At 47.0% G+C, this 12,976-nt stretch overlaps 1 protein-coding gene across 4 annotated transcripts; it reads right to left on the minus strand.

Annotated features, from left to right (window-relative positions):
• Positions 1 to 1,045: 1,045 nt before the first annotated feature.
• Positions 1,046 to 11,740, minus strand: si:ch211-243j20.2 (uridine-cytidine kinase-like 1). 4 transcript variants are annotated; one of them, XM_067241217.1, is made up of 15 exons: positions 11,630 to 11,740; positions 10,488 to 10,657; positions 9,938 to 10,044; positions 9,182 to 9,352; positions 8,809 to 8,880; positions 7,074 to 7,263; positions 6,926 to 6,987; positions 6,157 to 6,173; positions 3,248 to 3,346; positions 3,013 to 3,106; positions 2,774 to 2,836; positions 2,542 to 2,664; positions 2,167 to 2,274; positions 1,773 to 1,929; positions 1,046 to 1,441 (listed from the first exon to the last, which is right to left on the minus strand). In XM_067241217.1, exons 1-15 carry the CDS (start codon positions 11,722 to 11,724, stop codon positions 1,365 to 1,367), a joined length of 1,605 nt encoding a protein of 534 aa, XP_067097318.1. In that variant the 5' UTR covers positions 11,725 to 11,740; the 3' UTR covers positions 1,046 to 1,364. The 4 variants fall into 4 exon arrangements, with proteins under 4 accessions (XP_067097318.1, XP_067097319.1, XP_067097317.1 ...); XM_067241218.1 differs by having other exon boundaries at positions 1,807 to 1,929; positions 10,488 to 10,684; positions 11,630 to 11,724; XM_067241216.1 differs by having other exon boundaries at positions 10,488 to 10,684; positions 11,630 to 11,724.
• Between the last annotated feature and the right edge of the window lie 1,236 nt (positions 11,741 to 12,976).

Here is a 12,976-nt window from a genome sequence, read left to right on the forward strand (position 1 = left end):
CACAAAGATGGCAAAGATATCCCTTTATTAGTAAATACTGCCCGAGTCTTCCCCCCTCAGCTAAGACACCCTAGGATCTGTGAAACTCTGTGGGCCCATCTCAATACTCCACAGTCCTCTGTGGGCCCGTCTCAATACTCCACAGTCCTCTGTGGGCCCATCTCAATACTCCACAGACCTCTGTGGGCCCGTCTCAATACTCCACAGTCCTCTGTGGGCCCGTCTCAATACTCCACAGTCCTCTGTGGGCCCGTCTCAATACTCCACAGTCCTCTGTGGGCCCGTCTCAATACTCCACAGTCCTCTGTGGGCCCGTCTCAATACTCCACAGTCCTCTGTGGGCCCGTCTCAATACTCCACAGTCCTCTGTGGGCCCGTCTCAATACTCCACAGTCCTCTGTGGGCCCGTCTCAATACTCCACACTCCTCTAGGTGGTTTTCAGTGATCACACGCGAGCTGACAGATGGACGCTATGCAGCGGCAAACTACTGATGGTGTCAAAAGCAGTGAGATAATAAGGAATCCTATTTATATATTTGATAAAGGTCTAGTATTCATTATGTCGATCTTAAACTACCAACCTAAAACCCCGCTGTCACACCAGACCGGAGCGAGACCACATGTTCAGTGTTGAACAGCCTTCAATCTCCCTGGGTTTTAACATGGTAAGACCTGGTCACCATGGTTACAGTGCTTAACACTGTAGGACCTGGTTATCATGGTTACCTTGTTTAGGACCTAGTCACCGTGGTCTCTCCATGGTTACATGGGAAAACTGGCAACAAATTGCGTAACAGTATCAGACGCTCCCACACACATTTGTCATCTCTCTCTTTCTCTGTCTCTCTCTGCAGGTGTCACTGATGGGGAGGGGGGAGGAAAGGGGGGAGGGCAGGAGGGGGGAGGTCAGGAGGGTAAGGGGGGAGGGCAGGAGGGTGAGGGGGGGAGGGGAGGAGGGTGGAGAGGGGGGAGGGGAGGAGGGTGAGGGGGGAGGAGAGGGGGGAGGGGAGGAGGGAGGGGAGGAGGGGGAGGGGGGAGGAGGGTGAGGGGGGAGGAGAGGGGGGAGGGCAGGAGGGTGAGGGGGGAGGAGAGGGGGGAGGGCAGGAGGGTGAGGGGGGAGGAGAGGGGGGAGGGGAGGGCAGGAGGGCAGGAGGGGGAGGGCAGGAGGGTGAGGGGGGTAGACAAGGTTTCAGTAGCAGACATGGCAAAGTGCTTGTATAATAAAACACCCTTTTTTCTTCCATCCCTCCATCTTTCCTCTCCTCCATCCTTCAGTAGTCCATCCCTTCATCCTTCAGTAGTCCATCCCTCCATCCTTCAGTAGTCCATCCCTTCATCTTTCAGTAGTCCATCCCTTCATCTTTCAGTAGTCCATCCCTTCATCACTCTCGTACCAGTCTGAAGGTGCGTCTGTACCAAAGTAGCGGTCCCCAAAATTACCTTGAAGGAGAGGAGGAGAGAGCAGAGCAGTCAGTCATGTTGTCATGGTTACTGCTTCTCTCTAAGTGACAAACAGATGACCTGCAGTGAAATAGATGACTCAACACCCCAGTCAGAATCCCTGCTGATTCATCTCACAGGCTGTCCTGAACGGCTCACAAGACGGAACACATCCTCTCCATTGGCTAAAGTGTCATTGGCTGATGAGACACTTCCTCAGTGATCATTCATCACAATAACAAAGAGAGAGGGAGAGAGGGGGGTAGAGAGGGAAAGAGAGACAGAGAGGGGAGGAGTAGAGAGAGAGGAGAGGGAGGCAGGCTGTCCTCACCGATGCCAGGGATGATATGGAACTGGTCGTTGACCTTCTTGTCGACGGCCGTGGTGATGATGCGGACCCTGGGGAAGGCGTAGGCCACGGAGTGGACACCCATCTCAGCCATGAGCAGAGACAGCAGGAAGATCTTCTCCTCCTGGACATCATGGTCCTGAAGGGGGCAGGGAGAGGGGGCAGAGAGAGGGGGCAGGGAGAGGGGGCAGGGAGAGGGGGCAGAGAGAGGGGGCGAAGTTGAACATACCTCCAGTTTAGACACCATGGACCTTGTCCACTGTTGACTATGTGAACTTCCCTCTATTTACATTTCGCAAGAGGTTAGGGGGTCTCTCAGTGCCTGTGTGTGTGTCTGTGTGCGTGTCCAGAAGGACTGGTGTGTTCCAGGACCCACCAGCAGCACCCTGACAGCCATGAGAGCAGCTGCTCCAGTGGACACAGTGCTGTCCATCAGGATCACATAGTCCTCACTGATGTCCCGGGGCAGCCGGAGGTAGTGCAGCTGGGGGGACAAGCACACGTCATCAGGGATGTGTGTGTGTGAGAGTGTACCTCTGGTTCACAAGTGTGTGTGTGTGTGAGAGTGTACCTCTGGTTCTCCAGTGTGTGTGTGTGTGCGTGTGTGAGAGTGTAACTCTGGTTCTCCAGTGTGTGTGTGTGTGTGTGTGTGAGAGTGTAACTCTGGTTCTCTAGTGTGTGTGTGTGTGTGTGTGTGTGCGTACCTCTGGTTCTCCAGTGTGTGTGTGTGTGTGTGCGTGCGTGTGTGTACCTCTGGTTCTCCAGTATCATGGTTGGTCTGTATGAGGATCTTCCCCAGCCGTATGTCTTTACACACAGCCATGAGAGCCTGCTCCATGGTCTCTCCCGCCCTGAGGATGGACACACCTGTGATCTACACACAGACACACACACACACACACACACTTTTAAATTAGTTCAACTGTTTTCTAAAATGACATTTCCTGAGCAGCTCACGAGCCAGGGCGAGTGGTGGGACTTACTCTCTGGCCACTCAGCCTCTTCCCCTCGTAGAAGGCACCCTGGGGGGTCTCCACCGACACGGGCTGGAGGGGGCAGGCAGGAGAGAGAGAGCAGACTTAACTAAGATTTTGTAAAGCTGTAGCAGGTGATCTTATAAAATAAATTCTGAATGCTCCAGCTCGAGTTTGATTGACGGGTTTCACAAAATATGTGTGTGTAGGTGTGTGTGTGTGTGTGTGTGTGTGCAGGGCTAGCCCACCTTGAGGGGCAAGAAAGAGAGAGCGTGTTCAATCAGAAGTCTCATTAATCTCTTGGAGTAAAAGATGAACTCGTCACGATTCGTATCCTTGTTCCTGTCAGAGGCAGTTATTCACACATTGTTAGGGTATGACAGACATATAGACACAGATATATACAGATAGAGACGGAGAGACAGAGAGAGACAAAGAGAGAGAGAGCGAGAGACAGAGAGCGAGAGACAGAGAGCTCGTCACCTGATGATGGTGTGCATCCCCCGGACCTGAGGTGTGCTCTCCATGACACTGAGGGTCTCTGGGAGAGGCTGCCCCTGGTGGGCCGAGGCCAGGGCCGACCTGCCATACACACACAGTCAAATTACTGCCCCCCAGTGGACAGACTGCCGTACTGCAGACCTGCCATACACAGTCACAATACTGCCCCCTGTTGCCAGACTGCAGTACTGCAGCCATCCAATACAGACTGCGCCTGCAGCTGTGGGTTTTGGTGTCGTTTGATAAAGTGGAGCCACAGAGCACACTGAAGGGCTTTCGGTCCAACACAGTGTTTATATCTGATCCTACGTTCCCTGTTCCCTGTCCCCCCGCTCTCTGATCTAACACGACTGGGTGGGTGAAGCTATGAGCCTCCACATAGATGCTACCAGACACACCAGACCTGGGGTGTTCTGAAGGAACTGAACTCTAATTTAGAGTCTCCAGCAACACTATTAGTCCCATGTTACTGTCGGCTGCGTTGTCACATGGTAGTTAAGATAACCTTACAGGTAAAGGAAGAGCCGGGCATCTGTGGCCCCCCAGGAACCAGACTGACCAACCCGGAGGAAAACACCCAAATATTGATATTTGAGTGTTCTTGGGATGAGACATTAGTGGCTGTGTGGAGGACACTGAGCAGAACGGCGGAAGGAGGTTATTCTGGCAACAACAGCACGGTGTCGTCTGGTATGTTCCAGAATCCCATCACACTAGAATCCAGTATCACTGGAAAATTATACACATTTTAATGTATAACATTTATATTTAAAATATTAAATCGTATACATTTTGATCTATAATTGTATTATATTTGTATACAATTACATTTGTTATAATCTGTACATTGTACTAATGTTAACATTTCTGATAATTTCAATCTATTAAAATGTATTAATTTGAAAGTATATCATTTTATTCATTTTAATGTGGATGTGTTATACGTGTTATAAATGTGGATATGTTGCATGCAGGCCTAAATATCTGCTGACCTGGTGTGTGTCAGGAAGTCATATTACATGTTATTACAATGAAAGACACTGTTATGACATGTTATTAGCGTGGGTATAACACACTGTTGTTGCCAGTAGAGGAGTAAGATATGCACACTGCCTTACTACAAAGCACAGCAGCTGTTCTGAACCAACACAACGTGAAGCAGCCAGTCAACAACAAGGATTCACTACAAACAAGCAATCCGTTACAAAAATATAAACAATCAAAAGATAAAGAAAACAGCCTGTCAGCAGACACGTGAGGTTAACAACATAACGCTGGGAATAAAACCAAAGAGGGATTCTTGATATTCTAAACTTAGGTAGGAAGATGCAGGATGGTATCCTCACATGTCCCAGCGCTGTTTCCTCTGCACAACATAAGGAGGCAGACGCCAAGGAAGAGGAGAGGGAGGAGGAATGAAGAGAGGGAGGAGAGAAGAAGATCGCCATTAGAGAGCAGCACAGCCCCTATCCCTGGAGTAGCTGAGGGGGAGGAGGAGGAGGGAGGAGGAGGGGGCGTCCAAGGCTCTGTGCTGCAGGGGGAACAGTCCAAATCTGTGTGTGTGTGTTAGAGCCCGACCGATAAAGGATTTTTAAGGTCGATGCCGATACGAATATTTGGTGATTTAAAAATCCGATATTAAATTTTAAACAATAAATAAATAAAAATCTGAAACGCGTAACCAAACAAACTGATTTCCTAACATTAGTTATTTGTAGTTTACATTTTAGTCATTTTTAGCAAACACTTATCCAGAGCGACTTAGAGTAAGTACAGGGACATTCCCCCGAGGCAAGTAGGGTGAAGTGCCTTGCCAAAGGACACAACTTCATTTTTCAAAGCCAGGAATCAAACCGGCAACCTTCTGATTAATAGCCCCATTCCCTAACCGCTCAGCCATCTCACTAAAATAATATGATAATGCAGTTTAAAAATAAACTTGTTTGTTTTATTGTCACAACAGAACAGAGGAACATCAAAATATATAAAAGTTTTGATAAATACAATTTATACAAATACTAACTTAAGATATGAAACTTAAAAGTCCTTTGAACAAAAACACATACAAAAAATTTTATGCAATTAATTTATCAGCCATTATAAATGCCGATACCAATAGTTTTGAAAATGCTTAATAACGGCCGATAATATCGACCTCCTGATATATCGGTCGGGCTCTAGTGTGTGTGTGCACTAGGGTCATCTGATAACCAAGCAGTGAATCACAAGGTGTGGTGAGGTACTTGGTTAATGAAAAGGTAATGTTACCTCTCAATGCCAATCCTCCAACACTAACTAGATGCTAAATCTAAGTAGTGTAGATCAGATTTTATCCGTTTTCCGGATGTAAATAATCTTCAAAACAAATGATAAATTATTACTGACTGTGCTTGCTTTGGACACAAGGACAGGCAGATAGTCGCTCACGATTTCTCAGTCAGCAAAGTGATGCGTGTGATAGCCTAGCAGTCTCTCACTATCATTTATACACAGTATAAAAGGTGTCTGATTTACAACGGCTGGCGGCAGAGCTGGGTGGAGCCGCAGACCCCCCCCCACCCCCCCCGGGGACAGCATCCTGAACATGTGGAGGTGAAGGCAGAAGGAGGCGTGGGCAGTCTTGTAGCTCTGCACACGCAGGACTTATTCTGGGATGTATGAATCACAAGGTGATCATACTGTCCTTGTGGAAACAGGTTGAACGTGTTCGCATCATCAAATATATGGGACATGTGATGTCTGTGTGACGGATGTGCTATTGACAGACTGAACACTCTCCTTCCGTCGCTCCTGCTGCCTCAGCTCTGGGTGAAAGGAGGGAAACCAGAGGCAGAACAAAGAATAGAGAGGAGAGAGAGAGGGAGAGGCGGGGGGTGTGTGGGCAGTCATACCTTACTGTGATCTCACGCTGGGATGGTTAAAGGGGTTCAGGGTACAGCAAGTATTTCATTACACACATACACACACACACACACACAGGAGAGAAATAAAAACCATGAAATGAGACAAGCATTCAATGCCTCTTTCCACCCCCCCCCCCCCCTTCTCCCGCCCCAAACACACACACCCTTTAATGAAGGGAGTCCAGACAGACCCATCAAGAAGTGGTATTCATGCTGCACCTCAAGCTCCCATTAATCACACACACACACACACACGCCACTGGCTATGAGAAGCACTTCTATTCTTCCTTTCCATTATCTCAGATGAGGCGTGGGCCAGTAGCCTTATATTGTGTGTGGTGTGTGTGTGTGTGTGGTGTGTGGTGTGTGTGTATGGCCTGTGCTCTGATTCAATAACAGGGATGAGTGCACACATGGGTATTCAACTAGACGTCTCTCTGAGGCTGTGAACACTGAGATGTCCCCTTATACATTGTATTCATTCAGCAGATGCCTTCATCCACAACGACGTATAAATAGTGAAGGTAGAAGACACAGCGGAAAATCAGGAGGGGGAGGTTCCGTCCTGTCGCTAGCCACCCTACCTGGGGGTCGTCTTGAGACCTAAAGCATTCCATCTGATCTCCTTTGTAAGGGCTGTGTCTGGAGGGGGCGTGGTCATGTCTGGAGGGGGTGTGGTCATGTCTGGAGGGGGTGTGGTCATGTCTGGAGGGGGCGTGGTCATGGCTGGAGGGGGCGTGGCTGTGTTGTCCCTTACCTTCTCCAGCTGGCTGTGGACATGCTGCACAATCAGGTCCAACGCTACAAAGTTCTCTCCCCCTTACAAAAACACACAACACATGAGTACACACACACCACGAGTACACACACAACACTTATTCTCTATCCTAGTGTTCTCCCCTCACCTCTGGGCACCACAATGTCAGCCACTGGTACTGTGGGTTCTATGTACTGCTCAAACGCCGGCTTCACAAACTTGTTGTACTGCTTGATGACCCCGTTGATGTCTCGGCCGCGCTCCGAGATGTCCCTCTTCAAACGCCTTACCAGACGGATGTCTGAGTCTGTGTCCACAAACACCTTCATGTCCAGCAGCTGTGGACCGCAGGGGACACGTCACTGATACGCTTCAGAGAGTTGGGTGTTAGGCAGACAGGCAGGCAGGCAGGCAGACAAAACAAATAGGAAACGTAAAGGAGACAGACAGGTAACTAAAACCCCGTTGCCATCACTGCTCCAGTACCGAGCTCAACATGCCTTCATCACAGTCAGGGGAGAGGCAGCGCTAACATGCTTCAGGAGAGCTAGTTAGACAGAGAGAAGGGGGGGGGGGGGGGGGGGGGAACAGGAGAGAGAGAGAACAGAAGTGTGTGTGTGTGTGACTAGATATTACTCAAGAATGCCAACGAGCCAGTCAGCCTGCTGTAAATCTACTCGTTACCAACCGACCAACCAGACAAAGCGGTGCTGGGTCAGCAGAGCTGTCAGCCTATAGGAGGAGGCGGATGAGGAGTGTGATATGCATGATAGCCTCTGATAGGTCACAGACCTCAGCTCTACATCACAAAACGCCATTCTGGGAAGGTGTGTGTGGCGCCATTCTGGGAAGGTGCGTGTGGCGTTTGTGCTTGCTGGACCCTTGGTATTAGGGCTGGGCGATATATCGAATATTAGCGATAATATCGCAATAATTTTGACGACAATGTAAAATTTTGAGAGATAAAAAATTGTTGCTGGTGTTTTAAAACACACAAAGACACCGTTTGTGCCCATGCACACAAAGAGCATGGGCACAAACTATAAATTGCACTCGCACAGGCACTCTCTTTTGCTGTCTTTTTGTCCTGTCACATAAGGACCTCTGCATAAATTGTTCCATGTGAGGTCCATTTTGTCAAGTTGCAAGTACCATGTTATGCCAACTGCTTAAATTAATTAAGCAGTTATATCTTTTTATGCGTATTATCTTGTATTTGTCTGTCTTTTGCTGTGTTTTGTATTGTGCTATGGACCGTTTTTTGTGTGTCCCGAAAAGAAATAATAATAATAACTAAATTATTTTTGTTGTTTTCTAATCGGGGCAAAATAAAACATTTTATTTTATGCAAATGAGAACTTATCGAGATGTATATCGAATATCGTAAACATTTTGACAATATCGAGATATAATTTTTTTTATATATATATCGCCCTGCCCTACTTGGTATATAGCCTATGTACAGTGTGTAACTTGTTTGAGGGCCAAGAACTGAGATGTTTACAGCAAAGGTAAATACATTCTTAATGACCCCCTTTATAGAAAAACAAGTCTGCCAGCAAGCCACAACAAAAATGATTTATAAATAAAACTACAAATTAAATCAAACTAGATCATGGTACCTTAAATAAAGGGGATGTTCATATTATGCTCATGTGAGAATCATGTTTATTAAAAACAGCAGATTAAACCGTGTCCTCCGAGGCAGTTTGTCGAGGGCCGTCCTCGCTAACTCAACAGACACAGATTGAGGAGAGAGACGTGCCAAAAGAAGACACACGTTTAGATTAAAGTGCAAATTTAAGCCTCAATGGAGTCCAGACTTCCCTAGATCTGGGTGAAAGGCTCCAGTCTTGAGGATCTCACTCCCGTCTCACACCCACCTTCAGAAGCTCTTTGTTGGCAAAAGCCAGAATCCCCTCAAAGATGACAACATTGGCTCCATACACAGTTTTCTGGAGAGAGAACACACACATCATTCCTACAGGATGCAGAGTTTGGTGTGTGTGTGTGTGTGTGTGTGTCTGTGGCAGTGTGTGTAGTTTGGTGTGTACGAGTTACCGTGGTAGAGAGAAAAGATTGGCCATTGCCCTCCTGTATGTCCTGATCCCAGTAGACAGAGAGGTGACCTCTAACCTCACAGGAGAAGGGCTGTGAAGTTTCCTACCCCACAGAGGTGTGTGTGTGTCCATTCTACCCTTTCCTAACGAGTGACACGTCATGTCCCCAGCCCCCCCCCACACACGCGGCGCTCACCCAGTCTTTGCGCCGGCAGTGGGAGGTGAAGTCGTAGACGGGAACTTTCACGCTCTTGCCCTTCTTCAGCTTCCTCAACACCGTCACCAGCAGCTCAAAGTCAAACGCCTCCGGGTGGTCAAAGTTATACTCGTTCCTCGAGGCCAACTCCTGCTCCTCTCTGGTCAGGACCTGGCAGGGGAGGAGGGGGAGGGAGGGGGATGAGCAGAATGAACATACGAGAGAGAGAACAGCAGAGTAAAGTAGAGTTGTTTACTAATTAAACAGTGTTTCTCTATTTAACAGAAAACATTGACTCCTGGGCCCAACCCAGCTAGGGATTATTTCATTAGTTCACTTATCTGCAAGGGCATTGAAGCAATTAAACCTCCAATTAGGATTAATGACCAGTATTTTGGGAACACAGATTACAGCACTGCCTCAAGGATCAACTCAGCAGAAGATAACTTACTGCTAAATATCTCATAATTCATACCAATATGATTGATATTGTGAAAACAACCATCTGAAAAGGCTACAGAGTTGAATATATGAAGTGTAAGGCAGGCAGAGTCAGTGTAGGTGAATTGTAAGGCAGGCAGAGTCAGTGTAGGTGAATTGTAAGGCAGGCAGTCAGTGTAGGTGAAGTGTTAAAACACATTTCATGAACTTTACTTGAGGTACGATTAACAGTTTCTGTTATTGTACTGGTCCTGGAAAGACTGTCCCATCACAGCTACCCGGGCCGTAAAACCAGCACACCCAGAGCTACTGTACCTTGTAGAAGGAGTCCATGGAGAGCAGAACCACCCAGGGAACATCGAGGGCTTCTATAATCTTATTGGCTACGGTGGTCTTCCCAGAAGCACTTCCTCCACACAAGCCTGCAACAGGAAACATGTTTTTAGAACCTTTTATCCAGTGTCTCCATGTCGACCCACTGAAAAAGCGAGGGGTAATGCAACACATCAAACTGATTAGATTAAAAAATGCTGACTACACAACTCCTTATGAGCAGTCTATATACACTAGAAACTACAGCTGCTATATACACAAGATACTACAACTGCTATATACACTAGATACTACAACTGCTATATACACTAGATACTACAGCTGTGGAGATGTCTGGCAACTCTGATCCTTGACACCCTGCTGTTCTTCCTACATGCACTCTTTGTATGTCTCTTTGGATAAAAGTGACTGTTAAAGAAAATCTCTCTCCTCTCTCTCCTCTCTCTCCTCTACCTCCTCTACCTCCTTTGGTTAATCAAACTTGTGCTTTGGGGGACAAATAGTCCATGGAGACAGATCGAAAATGTGTCACCGATGACGAAGGCCTCTTTGAAGGTGGTGCCAGTGACGTTGTACCAGGGCGGGCGCCCGGCCGTGTAGATCGTCCTCTTGTTGGTCCTCAGCAGGGGGGGCTCGGTCTTGCTCTGGCTGGTCGTCCGTTTCCGCGGCGACAGAGAGGATGTCAAAGGGCAGTTGAGAAGGCTGTCCAGGGAATCGTCTCCGCTTCCGCTGCCACAACGCGTGACACGGAGGAGCAGAGAAAACAGACACAGATTACCTCAAGAAACGAATAACTGTCATCAAAGTTGGTACTGGGCCTTGAGCAGTCAGGTAGAAGTGATTTAATACAGGTTTAATCACTGATGTCTCGCAGTGATGTCGACGATCATATTCACCATCAGAAATGCCTTTTTAGCTCACGCCCGTCCCACTATGCGACATGAGCAGTTTAAATAGACTAAACATGTTCTGAGGAGAGAAAAGAGGATGTCCATATACTTTTGTACGCCTCTTGTATGTCTCCACAGTGATGTAGCTAGCTAGCTACAGTGCTGTCCGTGTGAGCGAGGGAGAGACGGCAAACCTCGGCACATCTCCCCAGGAAATCACACGGCTGCCCGGCCAGCAATGGGGAAAGCACTCGCATGAGTAAGGCTGTCATCATTTGGTCGAAAAGGCGTCTGACTTGAGTGACAAAGTCAATTATAACAACAACTGAGTAACAGTTATCAAGAGGGTCAGAGTAACACATGGTTCGTTCCCACCATCAATGCCACGTCTATCGGCATTTAATCATCAAGGCATTAGACTAGCTAGCTGCCACATATCCAAGTTGTGCAAGTAGTAGCAAGCTAGCTAGCAAGCAATCTGGTCAAATTGATTCATTGTTCCGCACTGACATTTAGTGATTCAATTTTTTATGGAACTTATCCTAGTATCACTAACTTAAAAGGATTACTATATAGCTGGTTTAATTGCTCAAATCGGTTTTTGCCAATGTGCCACCTACCAACATAGGTAGCCTAGCTATACAGTACTGGCGAGCAAGCTACTTGGCTAGCTAACGACGCTACCTAGCCACCCATAGACATATATATGTCCTATGTAGCCACCCGTCTCATCCGTTGCTTTCTCATTTAGTCAGACACCGTTTCAAACTCCCCAGATAAATACCTGTCTGATCTGGGCACAGATCTGTCGTCTTCATCAGCTTTCTCTGTAGGCTGAGTGCCGACATCGACGGAAGCTTGGTTCATTTTCAGAGCCATGTCTCCATCTCGTACTAAGCGGCGCGGTTTACATGTGAGAAGAGCCAGCGTGCCGACGTCACCTTGTTGTGTAGGGAAACTTCAGAAGCGGGTTACCGCTGCGTGCAACGGACGCATACCGTCAACTTTTAGTCTGATTTCGAGTCAAGAGTTTAGCTGGGGTCGGAGTTGGAAATGTATGTTAGGATACGTACACTTGATGTGATTGTACGTAGACTATAGGGTAATATGAAGATGCAACTCTTCAACTCCTTGGATTAAATCCCTAAATGCACCTGACGCAGATGTAGCCTGCATTACAGCGAAATTGACCTTTTTTGTGTGTCTGTTGTATTGAGATGTTGTTGTACGACGTTGGAGGCTAGGCCTACTTGGATGTGATTGATGTGATCATGTTACAATATTGCATAACAGCGCAACAATATGAACAACAACATAATTTATTGGCGCCCTGCAGAGTGCGAATTATACAATGATAATCGTGGGGGGTCAACTTCTTCTCCAGGGCGTAAAGTAATATTTACGATTACAGGTAAGAACGATATATAAATGTATCGACTCCCCCGACCCGTTGTTTTTACTTCTTTTGGGGGGGTCCAAGTCTTAATTAGGGGGGTCAAACCCCCCCAAGCCCCCCTGTAATTCGAACCCTGGCGCCTTGTCTTAAAATAATACAGCACGAGCAGTGTAGAACTGGGCCCTTATGGGCTACTATGCATGGTATAGGCCCTTTATGTAAATACGTCGCAAGTCATGCTATACGTCGCTTTTGATATAGGTGTCTGCTTAATGAATAACTGTTTATAGTAAACCAGGGTCCATTACAGTAAGCTGGCCTGCTACAGGCCATTTAGTCTACCTACCTGATGGATACCATACTTTCTACTCCAATAATCTAACGTTTTTATAAGGCTATAGGGTTTTAAGCAAGCAAATCCTCGTGATTTTGATTTCATAACTTCCGTTCATGTCATAGAAATCAAAGGCATGCAGTTTGGCCAATCATTAATGTTAACAAAATAGACTAGGTGGAAGAATCTTTTTTTTCAACGGCCAATATTTCATCGATTGATTGTTTTTCTTTCACACTCATATTAGTGTGTAGATAAAAACATTAAGTTACAATACAGAATTAAATTTGAGATATTAAAGAAGAGGTCTGGTATCATTATGTTTAATGATGTTGCATTGCAGTTTTCGGATTGGAGGTCTTTGGGACGAGGATGCAACTAAATTAAAAAAAATACCAGAT

This window comes from Osmerus mordax, chromosome 8 (assembly GCF_038355195.1).
Source record: "Osmerus mordax isolate fOsmMor3 chromosome 8, fOsmMor3.pri, whole genome shotgun sequence".
Lineage (NCBI taxonomy): Eukaryota > Metazoa > Chordata > Actinopteri > Osmeriformes > Osmeridae > Osmerus > Osmerus mordax.

Excerpts from the sequence above, each read along its gene's own strand:
- si:ch211-243j20.2 (XM_067241216.1), bottom strand. The coding sequence starts at position 11,724 with ATGGCTCTGAAAATGAACCAAGCTTCCGTCGATGTCGGCACTCAGCCT. Across the intron at positions 9,353-9,937 it reads CCATGGACTCCTTCTACAAG|GTCCTGACCAGAGAGGAGCA; the intron begins GTACAGTAGCTC and ends CTCCCCTGCCAG. Across the intron at positions 2,837-3,012 it reads TCTCTTTCTTGCCCCTCAAG|CCCGTGTCGGTGGAGACCCC; the intron begins GTGGGCTAGCCC and ends TGCCCCCTCCAG.